The 26,142-nt window shown below is 45.8% G+C and overlaps 1 protein-coding gene across 8 annotated transcripts in view; it reads right to left on the reverse strand.

The window, feature by feature from the left end:
- Window positions 1–843: 843 nt before the first annotated feature.
- The window catches only part of PDE4B (phosphodiesterase 4B), a 200,432-nt gene continuing 175,133 nt past the window's right edge, over window positions 844–26,142 (reverse strand). For 5 of the 8 annotated variants that reach the window (XM_065841890.2, XM_071810065.1, XM_065841891.2 and 2 more), the window contains 9 exons: window positions 12,109–12,202; window positions 9,438–9,616; window positions 8,807–8,905; window positions 8,504–8,668; window positions 8,015–8,114; window positions 7,161–7,315; window positions 6,942–7,064; window positions 5,744–5,926; window positions 844–2,943 (listed from right to left, as the gene is read on the reverse strand). In XM_065841890.2, coding sequence (XP_065697962.1) covers window positions 2,578–2,943; window positions 5,744–5,926; window positions 6,942–7,064; window positions 7,161–7,315; window positions 8,015–8,114; window positions 8,504–8,668; window positions 8,807–8,905; window positions 9,438–9,616; window positions 12,109–12,202 — 1,464 coding nt within the window. In that variant the 3' untranslated portion in view covers window positions 844–2,577. Of the gene's footprint in view, window positions 2,944–5,743; window positions 5,927–6,941; window positions 7,065–7,160; window positions 7,316–8,014; window positions 8,115–8,503; window positions 8,669–8,806; window positions 8,906–9,437; window positions 9,617–12,108; window positions 12,203–12,961; window positions 13,720–16,099; window positions 17,752–24,537; window positions 24,583–26,142 lie in introns of those variants that run through there. The other 3 variants (XM_071810064.1, XM_065841895.2, XM_065841898.2) reach the window with 3 other exon arrangements.

Consider the following 26,142-nt stretch of genomic DNA (forward strand, 5'->3'; position numbering starts at 1 on the left):
GAAGTGAAAGGAGGTTGTTATTTCGGCGCTAGAGCAACATCACCGCGCTTGCATGTACCCGCGATGGAGCTGCCTGGCAGAACTAGGTCATGGGAAGAAAAAGAAACAGCAAGCGAGAGCTGGTGGAAGGGTCTGGGCAGAGCCCCCCATGCCCACATCAGCCCCACACTCAGGCACAACATCCCCGGGGGGCTGCTGGTTCACCTGCAACTTCAGCTCTCTGCTCTGTCCCAATCGGCCTCTTTCTCCACCCAGAACCACGATTGTTTTTCCCGATAACCTGTTTCCCATCTGGGCACATCCCCAGAGCCACGGGCACAGCCTGGGCACAGCCGCCACAGCAAAGGCGCGTGGAAACGATGCTTTGGGGTGAATTCACTGAGAAAGATAAATCCTTATTAGCACCACCAAAGAATTTTCACCAGCGGTTCAAACCCTGGCGAGGTGCTGCGCGGCACACCCCGGGAGGCGTTGTGGATGGTGGGCATGGGGCTGTCCCCACACTGCATGTTGGCAGGATGTTTTTTTACTGGAAAACCAGTTGTTTTGGGTCAGGCCGGGACATGAAAGCAGAGGCCGCGGCCATCGCCTTCCTGTCTGCGTCGCCTTCCTGTCGCCGCTGCCACCGGCCCCGGCCCCGCGCAGGAAGGCGAAGGTCTCGCTGGCCGGGCGGCCGTGCCCTGCGCCCACACTCGCCCTTCTCCTCCCCTTCGGAACACGTGCCGGTGGGATCCACGTGCCCGGTGGGTTTTGGCCACGGGATATTCAGCCAAGCACTGCCACCATCGCCCCAGACACAGCACACACCGGCCTGTTAAAAGCAGCATCACGAAGAGCGGCGGGCAGGGTCATGCTTTCGTTTATTCACTTCATATAAAAATCTCTTAAGAATGCATCTGAACACAATATATAATACTATAACATACATTGTGTGAAACTTTTTGGAAACAATAAAATAACCACCTGGAACAATGCAGTGTTCAACAGACATACAAACCCACTGATCATGCACAACTGTGCTATTTTCATTAACTAGTTAGTCACAAGTTGGACCAAAAGCTTGAAACATATTTTACAAACTGAGATTGACACCGCTCACGATGCCGGACAAGCTTTGTCAGAAGAAGTTTCACAGCACAATTATTACATCAGTTCACATTTTGGTTATAGAAATTCACATTGGGTTGTTCAGAAATTGGAACGTGACATTTAAAAGCTGGCCCATTCACGAGGGTTTATATTCTTTTTGTTCCCCCCCTCTATGTTTTCAGCACTTCCAACCGCTCGCCCGCTGCCCTGGGGTCTCGTCCCCCCCGCTTCTCCATGAAGACGAACCCCCCAGCAGCTGCCACCCCAATGCCCGTCCTGGGTTGCGTCTGTCTCTTCAGCTATGTTCAGGTTCTCGTATTTTATGCAATACAAAAGGTTACAAGAAAAAAAGGCAACTCTTATTCCGAGTTTTCTACACAATTAACATCACCGCCGACAGGTAATGTTAATTCATATAAATTAATAACTTACAAAACATTACAGTATATACATTATGTAATAAATACACTGTTATAAACAGTAATGGAGGTGTTAGAGCTCGAGGCAGTGCAGGAGGAGGACGGTGGACCGAAATGTAGGAAACGTGAACAACAGGCGAGAAAAAACCACAAATATCCAAGCGTGCAACTTCCACCGAGGGGGAACGCGCCTCACGCTGCCTGATCACGCTTACCTATAGATGTACGTACTGCTGACCTATAGATGTACGTCCTGCTGACCCATAGATGTACGTACTGCGCTGTGCCACGGAAACCAGCTACCCTCCAGCCTGCGCACGACAAAAATCAAACCCCGTGGAGGAAAAAATACTGTTATTCCTATGGCAAGCGAACAGAGATGGTGCATGAAGTGACTTTAAACGGGTCACCCGGGGTATTAAGGAGATGGTTAAAGGTGCGGTGATACAAAACAGAGGGTTTCCCTTCTGTTTAGTCTGTAAAAGTGATTAACTGCAATAAAGTGACAGGTATTGCCCATGAAAAAAAGGAAGACTGCTTCTTGTAACAGGAAGAATCAAAAAAGTTTCTGTCAATTTTGAAATACTTTGTGTTGCTTTTTATACTAAACCCCGTGTATTGAATTAAGAGACTCTGGAAAAGACATGAAAGTGTTTACAAAGAAGGCACACAGGTCTGCAGACAGGTGGTCAGGTGGACAGGTTTTACATGGAGAGTTATTAATCAGTAGTTTCTATCAGAATAACTGGTATAAATTCCAAAACTAACAGTATAAAATCTCTCAGTTGTGTGTCGCTTTCTCTTCAGTCATGACCCATGCCAGCTCCAGGACACCACCATGCGCTTAGCTGACAAGGCTCAATTAAACCACAATGTAAATCACCTGTTAATTTCCTGAGCAATCAATCATTCAGCACACGATCTCTCACCCCGATTCCACTCTCAAGTAGCTGGGAAGATCTTTCGGCCAATGTTGGGCACAGGCCGCAGCCCCGGCTGCAGGCAGGTCCGTCAGGCTGCTTGCATGCTCGTCAAGCGTCGAAAATCCACTCACACGGGTAGCAGGACATTATGTGTCCACAGGAGACGTATCTTCTGTCACAATTTCGATGTTGGCCTCCCTCTGCAAATCCTCTTCCCCCGGCTCGGCCACACAGAGTGTCTTTGTATTGCTGAAGTAGCCGATGCTCTCGCTGTCCTTTTCCGGCCCGTCCGAATCCTCCTCCTCCAGCGTCAGTTCGAACTGGAACTTCTCCATCAGGCCTTGGCAGTCCCGGCCGCGCTCCTCCAGCGGAGGGGACGGGCTCTGAGGGATCATGCTCTGGTACCAGTTCCTGTTGTCCTCCAGCGTGTCCAGGATGTCCTGGGCGTCAGGCTGCACCAGGTCCGCCCATGTCTCCCAGAGCGGGTGGACGATGTAGTCAATGAATCCCACCTGAGGAACAGAGGAACAGGCGTGTTTAGGGAATGGCCAGGAGCAGACAGGTGTCTAAAAAGCTCAAATTTTGTTAATATGTGATTTTTATAAGTAAAATACCCACAGCAGCACAGCCTAATTGCAGGTGTAACCATCAGATATCCAAAGCTGCACCTACAACATTGGACTAGGTTGTCATCTTGTCCAAAATCAAACATTGGATGAAGTTCAACCAAAAGCAGAAGCCGCCTGGAAACTCAGCAATGGAGCTGCCGATCCCATCCCTGGCTGCAAGGGTGATTTAAATATCCCTGTGGATGTCCCCTCCTGACCAGTGGACCAAGCCCTGCCCTGCAGAAGGAGGGCTAACGCCATCGCTCTTCAGACAGACCGTCACACCGAGGGGTGGCTCCTACCAGCGCTAGTGTACAGAGATGTTTCAGAGGATTGCAGCCTCTGCCCAAAGCACTGAGAACCTTTGCTGTCTCTCAGACAGGATTCCTGGTGACTGTGAACAGGGCTGCTGCATTTATTACTATTTATTTGTTATTATTTATTTATTTATAAATTATATACAATTTATTATTATTGATAGGACAAGGGGTGATGGTTTTAAAGTAAAGGAAGAGAGATTCAGGCTGGACATGAGGAAGAAATTTTTTATGCTGAGGGTGGTGAGAGCCTGTCCCAGGTTCCCAGAGAGGTGGTGGATGCCCCATCCCTGTAGACATCCCAGGCCAGGCTGGACGGGGCTCTGAGCAACGTGAGCTGGTGAAGATGTCCCTGCTCATGGCAGGGGTGGCACTGGGGGAGCTGGGAAGGTCCCTTCAACACAAACCATCCTGTGATTCTGTGATTTATGGCAGCTCTGCCGTTATCCCAGAGTACTGATGTGGAAGCACCAGCGCTCCCAGTGCTGCCCAACTCCATCCACGTAGTGACGTGCCAGCGGTGGAAAGAGTGAGGGTTGCGGCCAAGTCCGTCAGTCCTTCCGCCGGCTGGCGTGTAAGCTCTGAGCTAAATCATTTTTCAATTGTCTGACTAAGAGGACGTACGTCCAGGATGGAGAAAACTGAATGGCCATAAAGAGGATTGAAATTCTTCCGTCTTGGCAGAATGTGTCACTGCTCTCCTCACTCCGCTGGACAACATTTCTGTGCAGCAGGAAAATGGCTCTCCAAGGGGCCAGACCCAACGTGCAGATGTTTGCTTTGGAAGTCACACATGCCTCCTTCAGACACAACAGGATGTCAATAGAACCATTAACATTCAATTGTAATGTACTGGTGAGGCAGCCCGAACAAAAAGGTGATGAAAATTTCCTGCAGCACATGTTCCAGAGCATTTTTAAAGTGAAAAAAAGGAATTCTGTATGGTTATGGCTGATGGCTTCACCGCCACCCAAATCGCTCAAGGGCTGTACAGCACCACCAGCCAGAGATTGGTCACTTCGTTACAAAGTCATTTTTTCTTTAAACAGTAACCCCAAATCTCTGGCCAGGTAGCTCAGCACTGATCTTAAAAATATTTTGATGTAAAGAGTTAACATGTGGAGCTCTGAGATAACATGCACACCATTTTCCCATCAGGTCTCTGTGTCACTCCAGACTGGCCATGTCACCTCCCTTTGTCCCCTGCCATTAGGTGGGATTTCAGTGGTGGCCATTTTGTGTCATTCCTGTTCCTTTTGCTTAGCAAAAAAGCCATTTTGAAACCTCTGTGAAGTGTGCATTTGAAACAAAAAATTAATTGGAGCTCACATGCGGAGCATGGGCATTTTATAGCCAAGCCTGGCTGAAGGATTCATTTCTTGTTAGGTTAACAAATAAGACAGATTTTTCCAACAAAATCACCATGCGGTTGAGTGAATAATTTTGAAACCACTTGGCTTAGCCCAAGAGGACATTTGGAAATAATTATCATCAATTTTGTTACTTATTCAAGCTGAAAAACCTCGATGATGACTTGCTCGAGTCATTTAAAAACAACAACTAAGACACCATTATATAAAGATTGGAATATGTTTAGGCAAACATAAATTACCGGCTTCATTACAGACTAACCCGGTGAAATTTTATGGCCTGTGCTACACAGGTCAGAACAAAATCTGACCTTGAAACCATTTAATCTATGACTCAGAACTAGTGAGGAGCCAGTTAATCTCAAAAAGAAAACCCACCAAAACCCACATATCCAGCTCCTTTTAAGGTTTGTATTGACATAAATAAATGTTTCTTTGACCTCACCCAGCAGCCAACAGCTCCATCAGACCTCTAATGTAACCGGCCACACCGTGCACTGTAAAACCATGCTGCATGAGGCCAAAAAACGACTGACATCCAAATTTTTCCAGTGTCCTGAAGTGGGAGAAGCTCCGAACCCCACAGTATGATGGGGCTGATGTTGCTGTATGTGCTTAACATGGGGTTATTATGTCAGGAGGGGCTGGAGGTGCTAACTGAGGAGGCTGGGGGGTGAGGAGGCAGGAGACCTGGCAGGAGGAAGGGGAGATCAGAACTGCATTTTTCAAGCCCGGTGAATAAAAGGAAAGCAACTCGCTCTGGAAACTGGGACACAAACAGGGCAAGATGAACACGCGTTTGGAAATGAGGAGACGCCGAGGGGCACATAACAGAGTCAGAACAGCCTCGGTAGTGTATGTGAGCTCCAGGCACAGCTGGATGTCAGGGGCAATCAGAACCAACCCTCTGAACAGCTGGCTGCTTGCCTAATTGCGCTAGAGAAAGCAGATGCATTTTGTCTCCGCTTTAAAAACATAAGCTCAGGCAGTACAAAAATGCAGCTCGCAGCCAATTACCTGTGATTTTTCCACTGACGCCGTGTGTTTGTCGCACATCGGGCTGATTTCCATCCCTCTTTCTCGCTCTTTGTCTCCCTGCTGGAAGAACTCCTCCATGATCCTGTCCGTCCACTGCCGGTACAGCTCCAGAGACTTTGTGGGATTACTCAAGTCCGCACAATGTACCATATTTCGGAGAACCTGCAATTACATTAATCAGAAAACTCATAAAATCAAATGGAAAAAGAGGATGGTTTCAAGCTGTATCTGCTTGCTTAATTCAGAACATTTAACCACAAGACTCTTTGATTATGCAACAGCCTATAAAAATATTAACATCAGAACATCTCCGTATATGAGACGAGCTGCTATGGTCTGCTTCAAAAGTAAAACGTGCTGTATGTTTTTCAGACAACTCATTATTTACATGGGGTGCAGTTGTGGCAATGTTAATTACATCATATAGGTTTGTTTTTGAATGCAGGTGCTTCCCACCATTCATAATTTACTTCCATATGCTCTCAGATGGTTAAATGCTCCTGCTTTATTAAATGAGTAATATCCCTTCTACACACACAAAAAACGCGCCTGACTAACTGTGGCCACAAGGATTTCGGCAGCAACAGAGAGACCTGTTTTAATATCTTAAATAAAAATGTAAGGAGAGCCTTCCCATGAGACTGTTCCTAAGAAGTTGGCCATCAAAGTGGAGAGAAGATCAGGATATCTCTTGTCCTACCAACTCCGTATTCCTGTTCCAGGATGGCTCTGTCATTTCTATAAATCAAGGATTAGATTATATAGGGAACAGACTGCACATCACTAATTTCAGCTCGGTGAGAGAGTTGTTTTGGGTGTGGAGTTACAAATTAAATTCTTGCAGTCTCGCAAGACTTTTTTGACATGAGAAACAAATGGGAGAAAGTAGCGAGGAAATTCGGGAGCCCTCCAAAACTCAGCCTTAGAGATTAACTTCAGAAGAATGTGCGTGTTTGCAGTTCCATGCTCTAAGTGTTAAAAACATAATCCCCTTCATCTAAAATGTATGGGACCACCTTGTACCTCTTTATGGTGCAGAACAGAAGAAAACAGTTGCTGAAAATTTACGTCAGTAGCTTCCATACATGGCCCACTTAAAAGCCACAGCAAAAACAAGAGCGTGGTTTCTTCAATCCTGATCAAAATACCCCAAATCCAGGACATGTGGCTGATGTACCTGTATTCTGTCCGTGTAGTTGTCCAGAAGGAGGACTCCCGAACTGGTCACCTTCTTGGTTTCCACCATAGTCTTCAGATCCGCTAACAGACTCATGTGCTTGGACATATCTGTCGCCAATACCTTTAGAGAAGTGAAAATAGGATCTCAGTACAGGCAACCACACAAAGAAACCAGTTTTGTGTCTCAGAACAGGAGTGGTGTGTGCACAGCCCATACCATGTCGATCACCATCTTCCTGAGCGTCTGCCGCTGTTTCTTGGTCAGGTTCTGGAAGATGTCGCAGTGCTCCTCTTGGAGCAGTTTGAAACCCACGGCCAGGTGGTGGTTCTCCAAGACGGATTCATCATTGTACATCAGGGCTAGTTCGGAATCTAGCAAAACAACACCAAGATGTGACTCCAGTGTGGGAAATGTGTGATTTCAAAAAGCAAACGCTTGTCCTGGGTACTGAAACGTTTGCAATAAATGTATGCAATAAATTGGGAAAAAAATGTATTTTTTTGTTTCATGTGTGCCAAGAGCGTGTGGTTTTCTAATCTGAGCACATATGTATGTAATATAAACAGCCCTCTGCTCGGTTATAACGAACAAAATAGCACTTGGTTGACTTAGTGACGGGCTTCAGAATCACTGACGACAGAAAGCATGAATCCTGCAAACGCACTTTCCAAAAAAGAACAATACCCATATTTTGGAACCAAGATACATACTTAGCCTGTTGCAGAACACAATATGAACCACAATATTTAGCTTTATCGTTGTCAATAGCAATAGCATTATTTATCTTACATGAATGAAAATATTTGCACTCAGGACTGGAAGAATTATTATGCGCTAACAAGTTGTAATATTCACAAGATTCAAGGGCGTTTTGCAAATTGTACAATAGCTTTCTCTGATAGGAATTTCATTTTAATTACTGCTTTATTTCAAAATGCCTAGTTTACTGCACAATATTTTGAGAAAGCAATTCAATCTGAAAGTCATAATTTCTGACCTCACTGTAATGTATTTCCATTAGTTTCCAAGTTTGCAGATGGAATTATTATTGTATTTGAAACAAAACTCACTTGTATTAATAAGAAATTGATTGGAGACCCCGGGGTGATCCACATCATGAATTGCAGCTGCAAAAATCGCAGCAAGGATTTCCAAATCAGTGAAGACAGCCTAGCAAGGAAAACAAGGAATTTGTCAGAAAAGTCCCTATGTTATATCTCTCAACGGTTCAAAAGGCTGATTCAGAGAAACAAATTGTGCTTTTAAAATTAGTTTTCTGAGGACAAGACATTTACTCAGAAGAAAGGTCTACAAGCAGCATGTGCTCTTTAAGATGAACCAGAGATTCCGGGCAAAGCCGCTGCTGAAATTTCTTCATGGTGATTTCCCTGGCAGAAAACTGAGCCCTTGGAAGAGCAGGCAGCTGCTTTTTGCAAGTCTGAGGGTTACTGAATCAGCTTAGGGGCTTTTTTATCAACGTTCACATAGGCAGTGTGATGTTTTTAAGCCGTCATCCCACATTAAAACGCAAAACACTGAGCTCAAACTAGGGAACTCACATCCAGCGCAGGGGTCGAGAGCAGAACATGTGTGGACTGGGCAACGTCGGCGGCATGGAGGCTGTTGTGGTAGGCGACATCCGAGTGGTAGTGATCTTCCAGCGTCATCATGTACGTGACAAAAGTGTCTGATGAGATCTTGAATGTTTTCAGCAGATCTCGCTCCTGTATAATAAACGGTACAAGCACACATGCATACATTAAATAAGGATGTCATATGGTAGAAGGCAACAAAACAGAAAGTAATTAGAAACTAAAATAGTGGTGTAAAAGAAGAGCAAATTTCATCAGCAAATCACTAACCTGAAATATAGCATACATAATGCAGGTGAGAGGCCTGTTGTGGGAATACCTTGCAACGTTAAATATGTTGAGACCCCACTTGTTCAGATCTTCCAGTTCCTTTTGAAAGGACAAAAAGAGTACAGTTACAACACTTTTCAAGACGATTCTGCATTTATCACTCACACCGTGTCTTTTGCATTCTCTAAAAGCTTAAAAAGATGCAAATTCAATCTTCATTATGTAAGTGCACGAACACACAGACTTAATAAAGTACATGAACACCGAGTAACTGTGAAGGGCTGATGTCAAACCACCTGCACAAGGAGACGACACTTCTCTGTGTGGCAGGGGAATTATTTGTGATGCGTGTTCCCAGGTAGCAAGAAAAAACACCCCTATCAGGGACAAAGGCCCCACAGCCAGTTTGCTGGATGTAGCACTGTTAGACCGTGTTGAGAATTAGTCTCCTCAGCCTTCGTTTCAGTTTTGCATCATTTTAGGGATATTTTCAATGAATTTATGGACACAAGAATATTCTGTCAGCGTCTGGAACCGCCAATTACAGCATTTGTAATGGCCACATCCCACCAGTCCATCCCCCGCTTCCAGATAACACTGATTCTCCCAGAACTGCAAGAATCTGTCATACCTTGGCCAGATGGTCTTCCTTTTCTGTTTTCACACCAAACCGTGAGATGCTGGTGTTGTTTAAGCTCGAGCTATGCATTAATTTTTTCACTCCACTGATCTGTGTCATGAGCTGCTGTTTTTTCTTCTTCTCTCTGTCCTTCTGGGTGGGAGAAGGAATCTCCACATCATTCTGCTTGTCTATAACAAATAAGGGTGAAATGAGTCAACATCATTTGCACTGCGAGCACCCATCACATCTCCCCCCACTCAGATCAACTCATAGCTTTGCTGATTAAGTGGTTCTGCACACCAGTTCAAACCCAAGTGTTTCTGCCAGGAGCCTTGTCTAATTTTGGGACCAAACTGAACCAAAATCAAAACAAAAAAGGTCACACAACCAAGATGGAACCTTCCCACTGAGCGCTGCTGGGACACGAGGACCAGGCTGCTCCCATTGCAGCCAGTTCCAAGCTGCATCGCCTGGGGAAGCGGCTCATGCCCAGGAACTCCAGGTTCTGCTTACGGCCAGATCTCAATTTTTATTACTTATTTTCAGGAAAATAAAATATATATTCAAACAACACATTTTTCCTCAATAAAGTATATAAGCATATATTTTCACATTCACTCGACTGATACTTACTAGGGCAAAACCCACCTCCACACCCCCTGCTTTTAAAACACCAACCCAATAACAAATTGATGTCACTGATTTAATTTATTAAAGGTTTGCCCTTTACAAATATAGAATAACATACAACACACGGGCCGTGTTTCTGTTGTCATGCTCAGAGATAGCAACAATCTTGGGGCACAACAAGTAGGGACCTAATGGGGCAAAACTTGGCTGTGGAGATGTGTTTAATAAATAAATCTGTCTACATATGCTACTTACTGCCTCTACAACTGATTTACTTGCTGCAGTAAAATGGAGATACAGTGGCTCATTACTTTCCTACTAAGTGTCATGAACTGTTAGAAAAGGCAACTATAATATCTTTGCACCTTTGTACCTCTGAGGACCTCTGGAGGGACGAGGCATTCAGGCATTAGTTACTTTTGCATTGACTTAATTAAAAATCTCAAAATAAGAACGACCAGTGTGGCTGCCGCACGGCAATTAAGAAGGAAGCCATTATTCACAGCAACAGCCAAGCTGACATCAGTGGGTGTTTCCCTCGTGGGTTTTTGCTGGAAACCGGTGTCCTTGTGCTCAGTGACCAAACGGTGACCGCAGGACTGGCCCCATTCCTTGGTGTCTTCCTCAACTCAGTTAAAAAAGTCAAGAGACCGAATGAAGCAACATTATCTGGGTTTAATATCTGTAAGTTACCCCAATCTTGCAATCACTCTTTGGAGATAAATGATCCATTTTGTTCTATCCACACAGTTCTTTTTTTTCTTTGTTTCAACTTCAGTTGTAAACTCCAGTTATCTTGCATGTTCTTTTGATTTTTAAACCAAATTTTAGGGGCAAAAAACCTAATTCATAAAAATGCAACAGCATGACTTTCTAAAAAAAAGCTTTAAGATCCTTTTAAAAGCTTTACTCATTTCTTTCTAATCTGAGCAATCAAGTTGCAATCTGGCCTGATCTGGAGAGCCTGAACTACACAGGATTAACATGGCCTGAAGTGGTTGAGTGTCCCTCAAAGTGCCCCAAAATGGCGAGGACGTCACCATCACAGAACACGGAGAAGCAGCAGAACAGGAATGAACAAGACTGTCTGTATCCAGGCTCCACTAACTCGAGTGTATGTGTGGTTTATTAGTGTTATCTTTGGTCCACATTAATTCATGTCCTGGATGTCACGATGAAGCTGAGCGATAAGACAGGGCAAGCGGATTCCCACAAAGCAACTCCAGACTTCCACGGTTTATTAATGATGTGATGTGTCCTAAATACACGCGGTAGTTCCAGTTGCAACTGGCTATTGAAATCACTTTTAAATCCCTTAATGGAAATAATGGTGTGTCATAACCATGAGTGCATTCTGGGCCACCTTAACCGCAGGGCACAAGTTCCCCACGAGCTCCGGCACCCCATGGACGCTCAGCATTTGAAGCTGTTGGACTCAAGAGATACATGTGTGAAGGTCCTCTGCTAAGCTTTGTTTTATATGCAAATGCTCACAAATTCTAAGCTGCTTAAAAACTCAGAAAATTGTATTTTGCATAGCAAATATATTTTGTAAACAGAGGGGATGAATTCATGGCAGTAGTCCTATGAGTTCCAACAAAACTAATGAAATGCAAAATATTCTCTTTACTCTTCATTCTGACTTCCAGTGCAAAATGAACCAAGACACACAAAGTAATATATAAAATCCCTGGGCTGAACCTGAAGGGTGAAGATGCAGCTGGGAGAGGCAGCAGTTGCAAAGATGAGAGTGTGCAGCCGGGTTTGTGTGACTTTGTCCTTTACGTAAGGTCAACACAAAAATCAAAAAGTCAAATATTGCATAATGCAGGTCCCGATAAGTCAATTCGATGCGAACAGAAAAATCTTTTGATTTGAAGAAGGAATTCTTCTGTGGGTAGACTTATTCAAACACTGCATTATTTCCCTCCTCATATCCATTTTGAAAGTGAAAAATCAAAACATTTAAATAATGCTCTGCCCCGAAGGAGAACTGGGCACAAGCATCGACCAGTGGCTGCTATTAATTGTTATTTTTGAGTCACCTTACCCAGGAAAGTGTTGGAGATGTACTCGGACACCTGGTTGCCAGAGCGGCTCATCTCGGAGAGGTGTGTCAGCTCCCGGTTCAGCATCCTCTTGAACTGCGAGGGGAAGAGAACACACAAAGATGGCATTTTTCTGACTGCTTTTCCCACTTCACCCAGCTCCAACTGTAGCACAAGCAAGTCCACAAAGAGGATGCTAAAATGAAAATTAAGGAGGTATTTGGAACAGAGTCAGCGACATATGGTTTCATTCAGACACTGTTCAGTGTCATCATGCCTAGATATTTCTTTTCAGTACACTAAACTACAAAATTGATATCCTTTAAAAATGCATATTAGTTTTTACTGTAACAAATGAGAGATAACATTTCAGGCAATCTCCTTGAAAGATCAAATTCTTGTCTTGGTTTTAAATTTCACAGCCTATAACCTTCTCCTGTTCTTGAATTTTCTAAGTTCGCTCCATTTTGAATTATGCAAGTAAAAGACAATAGTATATGTTCAGACCAGAACCAAGGAGAAATATGCCATAAAGCTGAAGATCTGCTCGGATCATTACAGTAAAATGTGGGATTCAAGCATTTCCTAACCCAGATATAAATGCAATGATCCTCCTCATTTTCTAATCACACATTTTCATTGCTGCATCATTTTATCCCGTAACAGTGAATTCTCAAAGGATAAAAAAAATTTACATACATATATGTTGCATGCATGCTACAGAGATATGTTTATCTCTTGCCATACAGTACACATAAATAACCATTTAAAAAGCGCGTTTTCCTTACAGAGGTTTAATCCAAGCAACACAGCACAAAACCCAGTCATTTATAAACCTTAAGATTTTAAACCCACCTTAATGTAACCCCAAGACACAGATAACAAATAGTTTGCCTCAGGCATTTTGGAAAACTCCACGGCACCGTCCACAAATCCTCCCGGAGAAACCGCCGGTCAGGCAGGAGAGCAGCTCCTCGGGCACACGGGCACCCCCCTTCCCCGCCAACAACAAAAAAAACCAGCGTTCAAAGGCGGCGATCCCCCAAAAACCCGGTGTTCGCTAATCCCAGACAAAGCCCAGCCTGGCACAGCATCCTTGCAGAGGGCTGAACGTGGGTGTATTTGCTCGCAGGAGAGAATAATGAAATCAGGGCTTGCACGAAGAAAGGAGAACTAATCCGAGGGGATTCAGCTGGAAGCGCTTATGAATTATGAATCGTCCTGGTTGCCGGGGTGGCTGAGGGGGGTCCCCGCTCCGCATCAGCCTCGCTCAGCTGAGCCGCACGACAAAAAAATGATGCTGGTTTCTGAGGGGTTGCCAGCTTGAGTAACACAGCCATCTTTTTATAAGGAAGATTAAAATGGAGGAAACTCTGTGCATATTTAAATAAGCCAAAAGTAGGCAGTAGTCTCTTACTCCATTTCTGCTTTTTTTTTTTTTTAATCATCTTCATTACAGAGACTGAGGATTTTCAAATCAGGTATTCATGCTTTTAAAAGCATAATTTTTTCCATTTTCAGTGTGAACATAAATTTCTTCCCCTAAAGGCAAAATGAGGCAACGTAGCAAAATACACCTTTACAAACTGGTACCTTTTACCTTTCCAGTAAAAGGCATAAACCAGTGATACCCTTAGAACTGTAATGTCAGCCCACAATCACAGCGTAAGATTTTAATAAATCCTTTCTTGCAAGATTATATTGACAATCTAAATTTTGAGATTCAGTCATTATTTTTTACTTTAAACTGAAATGCAATCACTTTATTAGGAAGCTATAGCTGTCCCTTTAGCACAGAATCAAAAGCAAAGCCCATCGCGCTGTGCGTGCGATACAGATCCCAGCCAGGAGTCACCGCGGCGGTGCCGCTGCCACCACTCCAGGACGTCCTTGGTGGGCGCCGGTTGTGACACGAAAAGTGCAATCTTGGCTCTAAAATTATTTCCTTTCTCTGACTGCCTTGGTTAAACGCTATTTATTGGGCTCTCCTGGCATGATGTCATGAGGCTGTGATGTCATGTGTGTCCCTGTGGGATACAGGCGAGAGAGGGATATGAAGGATGTAGTCTTGTGGGATACAGGCATTAATGGGATGTGAAGGATGCCGTCTCGGGGGATACAGGCAGAAATGGGAGGTGAAAGATGCCATCTCGGGGGATACAGGCAGAAATGGGACGTGAAGGGTGTCGTCTCGTGGGATACAGGCAGAAATGGGACGTGAAGGGTGTTGTCTCATGGGATACAGGCAGAAATGGGACGTGAAGGGTGTAGTCTCGTGGGATACAGGCAGAAATGGGATGCGAATGGTGGTGTCTCGTGGGCTACAGGCAGAAATGGGATGTGAAGGATGCCATCTCAAGGGATACCAGCAAGAGAGGGATGTGAAGGATGCTGGATGCCCAGGAGGGCATCCCACAGTGCTGGGTCATGGGCAGGGGCTCACAGGGTCTCCACTAAACTCTGTGCCAACCAAAAGGCTTTTTGAAACTCCGAAGAGAAACCTTAGTGATGGAGAGCAAGCAGCAGCAAGAGTGAAAACCAAGCAAGAGAAAGCCCGTGGGAAGAGAGCTCTGCCCCTTATCGTTCCTCACGGTGACGTATTTTCCCCGGTCACAAGCACCAGACACGTGAGCACTCCCACAGACTGCCAGCGAAGCATGTGCTGAAACATTTCCCTGGATCGAGGCCTTTATCTTTCCAAGGAAAAACACCATAATCAGATGATCACACAAACGGCGACGTTGAATCAGTGGGGTTTCCTACACAATCACCCCTTTCAGACAAATAACCCCAAGTGGTGGACAAACATTTGAAAAAAATGCCTTTACCTCACAACTGGTTTCAGACAGTACACAAAGGGGAGTTGCTGCCTTTTCACAGAGGCACAGAGCAATTAAATGGCCTCCACAAGGTCACCCAAGCCATCTGCAGCAGAGATGCGGACAGATAAAAGACCTTGGGATCCTCATATCTGATCTTTAACCAGAACTCTGTCCCCTTCATCTCCTCCAAAAGCCTTAATCTTGCTCCCTTTTCCAGACTTTTCATCAGTAACCTTTTATAAACGCAGACAGCAGGATTACAGCTCTGCTGAAAGGAGCATCGGCGCCCAACCCAGCCGAGACACCCATGGTGCTGTGAGAACACCCACATGCTTTGCAAAAATTTATTGCAATTTACCATCTGAATGATGCTGGCACCTAAGCAGGGTTTATTTAATAACACAATACCCTTTTTAAAAACACCGCAGTTCAGCATGCTGACGGTGCGCTCAGTTATCGCAGTATCTTCACTGCTCCTGGAGGCTATCTGGGATTTTTCCGGAGCTTCCCTTGATGTGAGGATGCTCTGGAGTGACATCCGAGCTGCTTTGCCATTTGCCTGTGGGAAGAAGGCACGTTGCTGCTCCTGTGCACAGATCAATGCCTGATGTCATGTGCAAACCTCTGTAACGATCCCTTCGTTAAATCGATCTGACAGCGAAGGGTAAAACAAACAGATTGCACGCTAGCAATGAGAAAATACCAACTGCTCTGCCATTAAGCAAACAGACGCGGTGCGGCTTCAAAGAGCTCGTGCGTGAGCGCAGCGCGGCCCTTGGCTCGGCAATTACAATAATGCCTATCAGCAACAAGGGGACGTGTGCTGTTATTTTCATAATTAATAATCATCTTGGTGCCTTTAACGAAGGAAATAAGCACTGATAACCTCACCATACAAGATGGGAACTGAGGCACATGCAACCATACGCGTGCGCACACGCAAGGATGCGCACGGGAGGGAATGCCCACCCCGATTCGAGCAGGTTTTGCCTTAAAAAGAAGCAAAAATCGGGAAACGGGCTTGGGGCTCCCTTCTCTCTACCCCAAACTCTGATCACAGGACCACACAATTAACACATTCAACTGATGAAAAGAGTGCAGATAACATAAATAAGATGAAGCCCCAAACTGAAATTATGAATAAGCAGATACACATGGCTGTGCAGCTGACCTTCCCAGCACAGCGCAGAGGTCTAAAACCATCTGGAGGGTTGTGTGAGAAAAAGCCATCACATCGCCTGGAGTCTTCCTGTTTTGCATGCTCTGAAGGAACTGCAAAAGTCATCTGAACCAAATTAAGTCTCCCAGAAATCGAATCATTCTTTGATTACCAGCAGTGACCCTTTTTTTTTTTTTTTGTGTATTCTCTGGTAAAGGGAATCACAGTTTCTTTCCAGGCGTGCGTGCGGTAATTTCCTTGATTACTGTTGGGAAAGTTCACTCACAGTTCCCCTCTTGGCTGTTCACGTTCTCTGCACCAGCAGTTGCTTTATTTGCTTGTTTCATCCTTTCGGCTGCAGCGTGGGGCTGAACGCTGGCACCGGCACACGGCTCTGCAAGGGGACACAACCACGGGGATTTCTGCAGGCACGTGGCAGCATCGGCATCAAATGCATGGCAGCTCCTTCTCCCCAGCCTAACCAAACACTGCAGGTGAAGCTCGCTTGTCTTTTTTTTTTTGTGCAAAGGAAGACAATCTGGCCTAATTTATGACAGGATTTGCCAGGTTTAAGAGCCCAAACATGCTGGGAACCTGCTGGCTCTGGGGCCACCATGTGTGACATGAGGTGGAGTCCAGGGCAGCATTCAGCCACACATGGGACGTCTCCCCCATGCTTCAGTGTGGAAAAGCCCACCTTTTTGGGTCTTTATGGCAGAAACGATTCTCCTCCTTTCCCAGGCAGGAGCCACAGACATTTCTTGGTCTTTCCAGTCCCACACCAGCTCCAGCGATAGTCCTGTAGTTATTCCTGTTCCTATTCCCCTTTGGAGTGCAGCATCAGAGGTGATCCTGGTGTTTCAGAAGGAGAATAAAGACAGGAGGATGTATCTGCTGCTGATGTAAATCCTTTGAAGTCAATTTATACCAGCTGAGGTTCCCGGAGGCCAAGAGTCCTTATGCAAAGAGGCTGCTTAAAAAAAGTTTTAGTCATTTGCAGGAGCTGAGGGCAATTTGGAGATAAAAGAGCTGCTGAGATGCTGCAGGGCTCAGGCCGGGAGTAACTGGGGAGAGTGGGGTCCCACCCTGCACTTTGATGGAGGAATCTCGGTGCAGATCTCCAATGTGTAAAAATGTTTATAAACTCTGTTCCCAGCGACCCACCCTTCTGACGCAAACGTTACATCCCTGGCTCTTCCACCGCTCCTAGAAATCCTCAGAACAAAAGGATTTGTGATCCGAGGGTTCCTTTCGCCTTTGATTTCCACGCAAAGGCAGCTGGGCTTATTCCTTCTCAGCTTAATTGCACTGAGTAAATCACTGCAGATCCAGAAGCGCGATTAAACTTCGGTGTAACTCCATTCGTTTCAACAGCTCGTCTCCCGGGGCCGACACTCACCTGGCCGTGTGACGGAGCAGGGATGAGAGTCCAGCCGGAAATTATTTACACACAGGAGGGAAATTACTCATCCGTGTATACGGCAACCAGGTCAAACAGCAAATGTGTAATGCTTTTGTCTGGAGCTGCAGGCGCTCGAAGGGAATGGATGTGACACTCAGGCGCAACTGCGGGTTTTTAAAAAGATGAGATTGGTCCCGTTGCCTGTGAGAAGCTGGAGGAAAGGTTTGTGAATCCCAAGCCCTCTTCATCCAACACGGACACCTCGCTCCTGTACAGCACAGAGACACTGAAACCCTTAAGCAGACAAAACTCACGGATTTGGGGTTTTGCCTGAGCAGAGGTAGAGCAAAGTTCACAGGTTGCAACCCCAAATTCCATTTGCTGTTTTCTTAAAAAGTCTGCAAGTCCGAAGAGTTAAAATTCTTTGATTTCTAAGAGCGGTAACCTGACTGTTTATCTGTGCTTTCCTGATGTTACATCACTTACAGAAAGGTCCGTGTCGAACAAATTTGCAGCTGTGCCTGTTACTTCACAATTTCTATTGATTTTCCTTTTTAAGCACTCACATGAAGCATGATGGGAAGGTGCATGTAGATGTTTTACGAAAAATGACCCCATTTCATACTAATCTGTACTGAAGGAGAAAGTTTTCAGACATTTCAGTGCCTGGAGAAAAGTGGAATGGTTGCAGTCAACTATCAGTCATTAAAAAATCAAATGCTTTTGCAACTCTTTCTAGTCCTTGTTTCCTAAAACAATATAGTTTTTAATGCCCTAGAAACTATTTTTAATGAGATACAAAGTACTATTTGTTTTTTTTCAGGGTTTTTTTTGTTTTCCCTTCAGCTTATTTTTAAACCAAAAAGTAAACACACGGTTATGAAATCTCCAATTTCACATCAAAGGAGAGTTGATTTATATATATGTTCAAAGGAGGACTTGAAAGGAGTAACATCATGACCAACTTGTTGGCCTTATGTTATTAGAATAATTTAAAAATCCACAATGTAAATGTTGATAAACAAATAGCACGTTGCCGTAAATCAGCATGTGGCTGCTCATGAAAGCAATAATATGTATCTGATGTAGACAGAACAATATTCAGATTTTACCCGTGAAGTTTAGCATTTCTGAAAGCAGCAGAACCTCCCTTGGGTGGGACGGATTTACGCAACACGAAGCTTAAAAAGCAATGAAGGGGAACCTGAAGCAGGAGCGTTATCACAGGTACATTTCCATCTAATTTCCAGAGAAATGAGATTCCCAATATGCAAATTGCAGAAAAATACCAGGAAGGAAAAACTCCCTATAGGATCCTGCCCAAGGAAAGCCCTGTGAATTAGCCCTGCCCAGAAACGATACCGACTTTCCTTATTTAAAAGCAAGCTTGGGGCACGTTACTCACTTGCTGGGAACTGGTGAGGCAGAAGAAAAACCCCCTCCAGCCGGTGCTGGGGAATCGGTAAGATTGTGGAGAAACCAACTCCTTTACTTTCCTGAAAATGAATGTGTCATGTATTTATCAGGTGTGCCCGCCTGGGTTTTTGTTGGGACACGGAGAAAACGCCCGTGGGGCCAAACCTGCTCACGTCCTCCTCTGTCGGGCACTCGCACAGCGTCTCTGGCCCACAGATTCAAGTCCTGGTGTATCCAATATTCTCCTTGGTACCCAACAGCCCTTGGTTCAGATTTACATTTGTTTGGATTGACATAAAATATCAGGACATAGAGAGTTTAAGATTTCAGGCTGGGTGGTGTGACAAAGGACACGCTGTGTGTTTCCTTGTATGGCCCCATCTGCAGCTTGGATTGAAACTTTGGGTTCCTTTGCAAGAGGCTCAGGTCAGTTTCTGCCTCATCCAAAATACTCTTCTTGTATTTAAGAATAAGTCTCTTCTAGCCAATTGATACATGCAACTATATCTGGCGCCTACAGGTCAGATTATGATATTTTGGTTTAATTTCCTTACCAGTAAGCAGCAAAAAAGGCCTGACAGCAAAACCCTTCACCTGGTAAAACTGTGCATGGCAGGAGCTCTTCATCAGACAGCAACTCCCCTTGGACCTGCTCTTTCTCCATCCCCAAAAGGTGCATTTTGTAACATAAACCAAACTGCACAGTAAGGAGGGAGGACCACATAAACTGCAAGCTACAGGCCAGGGGAAACTCCACGTCTCTCGGAGCAGCTGAGCGCAGTCTGGTGAGCATCCCCACCACGTTTTCATCTCAGCGCCACTTTTATTCTTCACTCGAGTGAGAGGTGAGTGAGTAAAAGCAGAAATGAGCAAAACCACTTGTTCTGCAAAATCAGTTTTCTAGAGTTTTACCGGGTGAGAAAAGGTTTGTCGTGTTAACTGCAAAAGGAAAATCAGGAAGAAGAGCTGATGAGCACCAGCCCGTGCTGCAGGCTAGGAAGCAACGGCAAAATTAAAACCTACAGCAGCTTGTTTGTTGACATAAAAGTTGATTAAAGAAAGACCTGAGCAGCTGACAACATCTGTGGCCTCCGGAGCAGATAGTGCTCCAGGAGCCTGCAGATCTCAGACCAAAATCTTCTGTCAGTCACACCCATGCAAACCACAGTGACGGTGCCAAAGGAAGCCGAACGACGACGTAAAGAGAGAGCCCGCAAACCAGAGCCTCCCCCGCCGCAGGCACCGCCAGGAGATGCTGGACATTCGAATGAAATATGCCCAGATTATATTTTCAGTCTTCAGGAACAAACAAACAAACAAACAAACCCCCACAAAATAACAAATAAAAATAATTGAGAGGGAAGAGCATTTGTCATTTAACAAGAGTGCAATGCAATTAAACATGGGATCTTTTAAAACGTATGAAGCAGCAACTTCAAGTTAATTTAAATTCGAGTCGGGCTCTGCAGTCATCATTTAGGCAAATCCAGCTGGGGTTTTACCTGAGTAGGAGAACAGGCTTTGGAAAATTCAAATACTTTGTGCCCTGAGACGATTCTTCCAAGATGCCCATAATGAGAAAAACTCTGGTGACTTTTTATCGACAGAAGAGAAGTCTGTCTGCTTCAGAAAACACAGGACAAAGTGTGAGTCCTGCTTAACAAGTCAGTGTAGCTCTACAATACAGCATCCCCCCGCAAAAAAACACAGGTCCTGCCAAAATGAAACTGAGCCTAATGCAAGCACCAAAACCAAACAGAAGGTAATAATTAATGTAAATATATTTAAATGAAAAATCCTTCTCACATAGAGATAGGCAAATGATTTGCAGAATAATTTTTATGTAGCATTTGCCCAGCTGCGCTAAACCAGCAGCAAGGTGAGGCACTTCTCATTTGTTTGCTTTAAACACACAGCAAAGGCTTTAATCAAAGGCATCTCTCCCATTAAGGGCTTTCAAACCAATACATCTCCACAACACGTTCTGCCTTTGATAACACGATATCTTTCAATTAAGTTTCACTTAGCGCAAATATTTAGATCACCGGCTGCCCCACCAAAACCTGTTGCTCTACACCTGGGTAAAAACCGAGGAGTTTGGAGTCAGGCTCTGGAAATCGGCCCGGTTCACGAAATCAGGGTCAGGATTAGGACTGCTCTGAGGATTAAATCCTGCTTTGGAATCCTTCACAGCCTGCTCCCATTTTAAGTGATGCTTCTCCTCTGAGATCTCCCGTATCCCCAATATCCCCACTTCACTTCCAGAGAGGTCACTACTCTGAACAGTTAGTCATTCACTAGTCCTGCCCTCAAATCATGATTCACTTCGAACCTGCCTTTGAGCTATTATTTATTTAAGCCCCACCCTAATGTGTTATAACGTAGAAGTCTGAGAATGCAGAACTTTAAAACCCATTGCATCCAAGTACAAGCAGAAATGTTTCAAGGCCATGCTAGAAGGTCCTGGGCTCCGCTGCGTCCTGGAGGATGGCAGATCTCCAGAAAGGCTCCTAGGAAGATGGATTCGAAGCAAAATTCGAACCCCGAAGTCTTCATCTCTGCTGTGGCCCTCTCAGTGTGCGCCAGCAGCACAGACAGTGTGTGGCCATGAGATCCGCTCTTCCCATCCCTTTACCCACCGGTCCCAGGGGATGGGAGAGCATCTGCCACTCAAGGTCACTTCGCTCCAGGAGGGTCCCCACCAGTGGCACTGGCTCCTGACGCTGCACTGGCTCTTTACAGACAATGGTGCAGCTTTCCAGTGCTTCACCTATTAAATATTTGAACCATCTTAACCAAGATATCCAGAAACTGCCAGCCCAGAGGGCTTGTAAGACCAAGCTGTTAAGATTGTTAAATAAGCCCATGTGTGGTCCCACTATTCCACTCCACCCTTATGATATATTTGATATTATCAGAATGATTTATTTAAGTTGGCAAAGAGCAAGAGGGGAGGAATAGGAGGGACACAGAGACATGGAATCAGAGAATAGTTTGTGTTGAAGGGACCTTCCCAGCTCCCCCAGTGCCACTCCTGCCGGGACATCTTCACCGGCTCAGGTTGCTCAGAGCCCCGTCCAGCCTGGCCTGGAATGTCTCCAGGGATGGGGCATCCACCACCTCTCTGGCCAACCTGGGCCAGTGTTCTACCACCCTTGTTGTAAAAGATTTCTTCCTCATGCCTAGCCTGACTAGAGACAGCAACCCTAAAAGTCCATTTATGATAGCAATGAGAAGTCATACACAGGAGATGACTCAGATCCAACTCCCCATGTCTTGAACATCCATGAGGAGCTTTGAGGGGTTTCCCAGTCTGGGCAGAGCCACCACCCAGCACCAGCTCCTCCTCAAGCAGCAACTTCACTAGAACCTCATGTCCACCGCTCCCAAGTGTCCCTGTTAAAAAACCCGGCTCCTGCACCACACGTAGCTTTGCCTTAAGAAATACAGTGCCCTGTCCTCTAGAACAAGGATCCTCAAAACAAATCAAGCACCATCAGATAAAAGATCAAGCGAATATTCACAACCTCAGGTATAAACAGCTCCTACCGCAGTTCTCATCGAGCACCGAGCATCCTGCTCTGCAGACAGCAGCTGTATTGTCTAAGAAACAGTTAACCACCACATGCCGACGTCAAACCCGACACGGGCACCTCTGCAGGGACCGATGCTGCAGAGCAATGCCAGGGCTGCTCCGACCGGCCACTGCGCTCCAGAGAGCTCTCCCAGTCGCAGATCCCCGTTTCCGTAACGCAAGTCCCCAGGCGAGGGGAATACCAGTGTGCGGAGCTCAGTGATTCATCCCGGCTTGTAAAAACAGGAGACGTGGACGTCTCTTTGTTTTGCTGCCTGCTGCACAGGCGAACAAGACTCTCTTTGTGTGGTGCTCGGCTATTTTAAAGCATATTAAACAAAGGAAGTTACAGCAAAGGCAAGCGAAAGACTAAACAGCTCGGCACCACTTAAGCGAAACATCACGTACGAAGAGGATGAGGTTCGGGGCTGATGGACGGGCAGCGGACGGGCAAGCGAGCGCGGAGGTCGTGCAGCCCGGCACATACGCTGCTGGCACTTGGCCCCGCGCTGCACTCGACCTCCACCGCGGACCTCGGGAGTTTACATTAGTGTCCAGATGTTTATTTAGCCACTGTCTCCTGAAAGCTAGGTGCGGCCTTGCTCCTCTTTTCTGACCGAAATGCCCTTTGAAACACAAGCAAAATGAAATCAGTTCTGTTTATCTTAGCGGGTTCTGGCTCACAAGCAGCCAAGATAGGGGTGCAGAGCCCTGTCTGCTGCTGCCCTGAGCCACCGGCTGGAAACGGCCTTGGGTGGCAAGAGTTGAGTTGTGTTATTCAGCACTTGGGAGTAATGCAGATGTCTTTAAGAGCTGAAATAAGAGAGTTTAAGGATTTATTCGGCAGTGTTTGTAGCTCCGTGGGCAGTGCTGGCAGGGAAGGGTCCCCCAGGGAACAGTCTGGGGAGAGAAGCGCGTTTTGGAAGTTGTGAGAGCATAAAGCAGGCACCCTGATGACATCACTTTTGTTTACTCAAAATGGGAATACCCCCACAGACCACAAATCGCATTACCTGTCCGTTTACTTACTCAATGGACTGCAAAAAGCTCTAATAAGATTGGTCTAACTTAAGGAGAGGGAAAGGTGCTGCTTAGGTCCATTCAGATACATCCATTTTAGCTGTGATCTGGGCTGTATCCTGCAAGGACAGGTAGGTAGCTCTTGAGAAATAACACATTTTCTCTGTCCCTCATTTCTCTGAGATCGCAGCCCCATAAAGACTTGGGAGCTAGCAAGACCAGCACTTCAGCTGGGAAAAACACTTGGCCCTTTTAATTATTTGGGAGATGCACTAAGCATGTCCTCCCCCAAATCCCACATGCTGTATTAGGTAATAGAGCTGAGGGGGCCTGTGTTTCTGTCTGCAGGACAAGCGAGGCTGCAGACAGATGCCTAATGCCAAATGCAACGTTACAGGGTGGCCACCAAGAGAGAGAAAATATCCCCTCTTTATCAGCTGGCCCATGACTCACAAATCCTTCTGAGACACAGCAGCTGCCTGAGCTGGAAGCTGGACAGGGTGATAAACGCAGAAAAAAATAGATTCTATATGTTACAGGAATATAAATATGTGTGGTTTGCTTCTGCAGGCAGCACTGAGTGCCTACAGAACTTTACAGGTAATTTTGTTCCATTGCAAAGCTGCAGTGCCATACTCTGCTCATGCCAAAACATTAGTATAATGTTAGGAAAATAAATTCCAAGTGGTTTTTTCCCTCTAATTTAGGGAGTTAAGAGCACTGTGCATGGTCAGTTGTTCTTTAGCAGAAGCTTGCGGCTGGAACAGCATGGGAACCAGGCTGGTTTGCGGGTCGGACGCTGCTCTGGCAACGCATCAGGACTCATGGACGTCGACGACAGCTCACCCGGGGAATGCCGTTCCCTCTTTGCCAGTTTTATGTCCAATCCCCGCTCACAGGGCTTCAGGGTCCCACTGTGCGAGCAGCACTGCTCACACTGATGTCAGTGCAATCAGGCTCGTTAGCTCACAATAAGATTAGCTGCTCATTTCCTCACTTCTCCTGCAATTAACTCATGTCTTAAAAAAGTATACGCACATGTTTTAACTGCTGTTTTCCGAAAACCATCAGCTTACAGCCAGGATGCCGTCCTGCATGGCGCTTCCCCCCAGCGATTCCTTTTTGCTTGCGGGACTTCTGAGAATCCCCCTGCGAACACGTATGCTGAGATCCTCCCCTCTCTGCCTGCTGTTGTTGCAACCCTGGGTTTTCTAAACTACGTCTGTCAGGAAGGAGACAGGAAATTCGAGTCACACTTGCAACAGCTGTGCCATGCCTACTATCAGTCTCAAATGACGTAGTTTGGCTTGGGTGGCGCGGGGCCAGGAACTTGGCGAGCGCGGAGGTCAGGAAGATAGGTCACTGTTTATACTGCTCTTGCACTTGGGAGCATGCTGAGTCTATTTGCTTTCTTCCTATCTACATTGCTTCTCTTTCCGTTTTTTCTTTAATAACATGGAGCCCAAGCATCCTGTTTTCAAAACATCTGACTGTTTCGCTATTTACCGGTGACAGATCTAAATGCCTTTGACCGGGGCGGAGAGCCGAGTGGGATCCTGGGCGAAGGGAAAACCTGACCAAGTAAGGGCCGTTGGTTGCAGCCGCCTCCTGAAGATGCACGTGTCCAGCCCAACGGCTTCTCGCGCTGCAAGATCCCTCTGCAGATCGCAGCCCTGCCACCGAAACCCAAAACCCACAAACCTCTGAACTCATTTGTGTCAGTGTTTGCCGACGACGAGGAAAGGGAAGCAAAGTGTGAGGCCATTTTCTGCTTTTCTTTCACAGATGAAAACGATACTGGAAGTTGACCAAAAAAACGCAGGCATTTCAGAAACTGGTTATGAGAGAACAAAGTTTCGGGAACCTTTTGCTCAACTCAGCTGTAAGCCATTTGCACACAGAGGGACCACAACTTTTAATTACTACATTAAGCAATTTAGTTAGTCTTTTACCTTCACAAGTCCAGATTTGGCACTCAGCAAAAAAATAATAACCTCAAATGAAGGGCATCAGCATCCATGTTGGAGCTGCAGCCTCCTCTGCAGCTTAAACCTTCTTAAACTTTCACCTTGGCTTCCCCCAACACAAAAAATCATAATATTCCTTTCTTGAAAGCTCGATCTACAAAACTTTTATTGCTTCCTTTGCCCCTGCATGTCGTGGTAATCACTAACAGAGGAGGAAGCTGAAATAACATGGGATTTCTTTGCTCAACTTTTCCATAAAATCAATTTTGTGATTCAGCGTTTCTAATTTCATTAATTTCCAATTAGGAAAAATAAATATATACATGAGAGCATCAGGTTCTTGCGGTACGACTCAGGACTGGGTTTAACCGTGGCAAGTGACCAAGGGCACAGCCCAGTGAGCCCAGCCTGGGGCTGCGGGACCTGCTGCATCAGCAAGCAGCACTGCATGGGGCAGAAAGTGCCATTTGGAATAAAAACAAACGCAAAAAACAAAAGCAGGCCTGGGGATGGGGAGCAGGCAGCCCGTCCCGGAGGTGTGAAGGCTCCGCTGGCAGCCAAGCGCTGCCCCGGGCAGCGGCTGCGATCGCGGCGGGGAGGCGGCTCCGGCCCCGGGGCAGGGAGCGGCTCCACCAGCACCAACCACCCAGGCGAAGGAAGGGCTGACTGGGGGAGA

The sequence above is a fragment of the Patagioenas fasciata genome, chromosome 6, assembly GCF_037038585.1.
Source record: "Patagioenas fasciata isolate bPatFas1 chromosome 6, bPatFas1.hap1, whole genome shotgun sequence".
In the NCBI taxonomy this organism is placed as follows: domain Eukaryota; kingdom Metazoa; phylum Chordata; class Aves; order Columbiformes; family Columbidae; genus Patagioenas; species Patagioenas fasciata.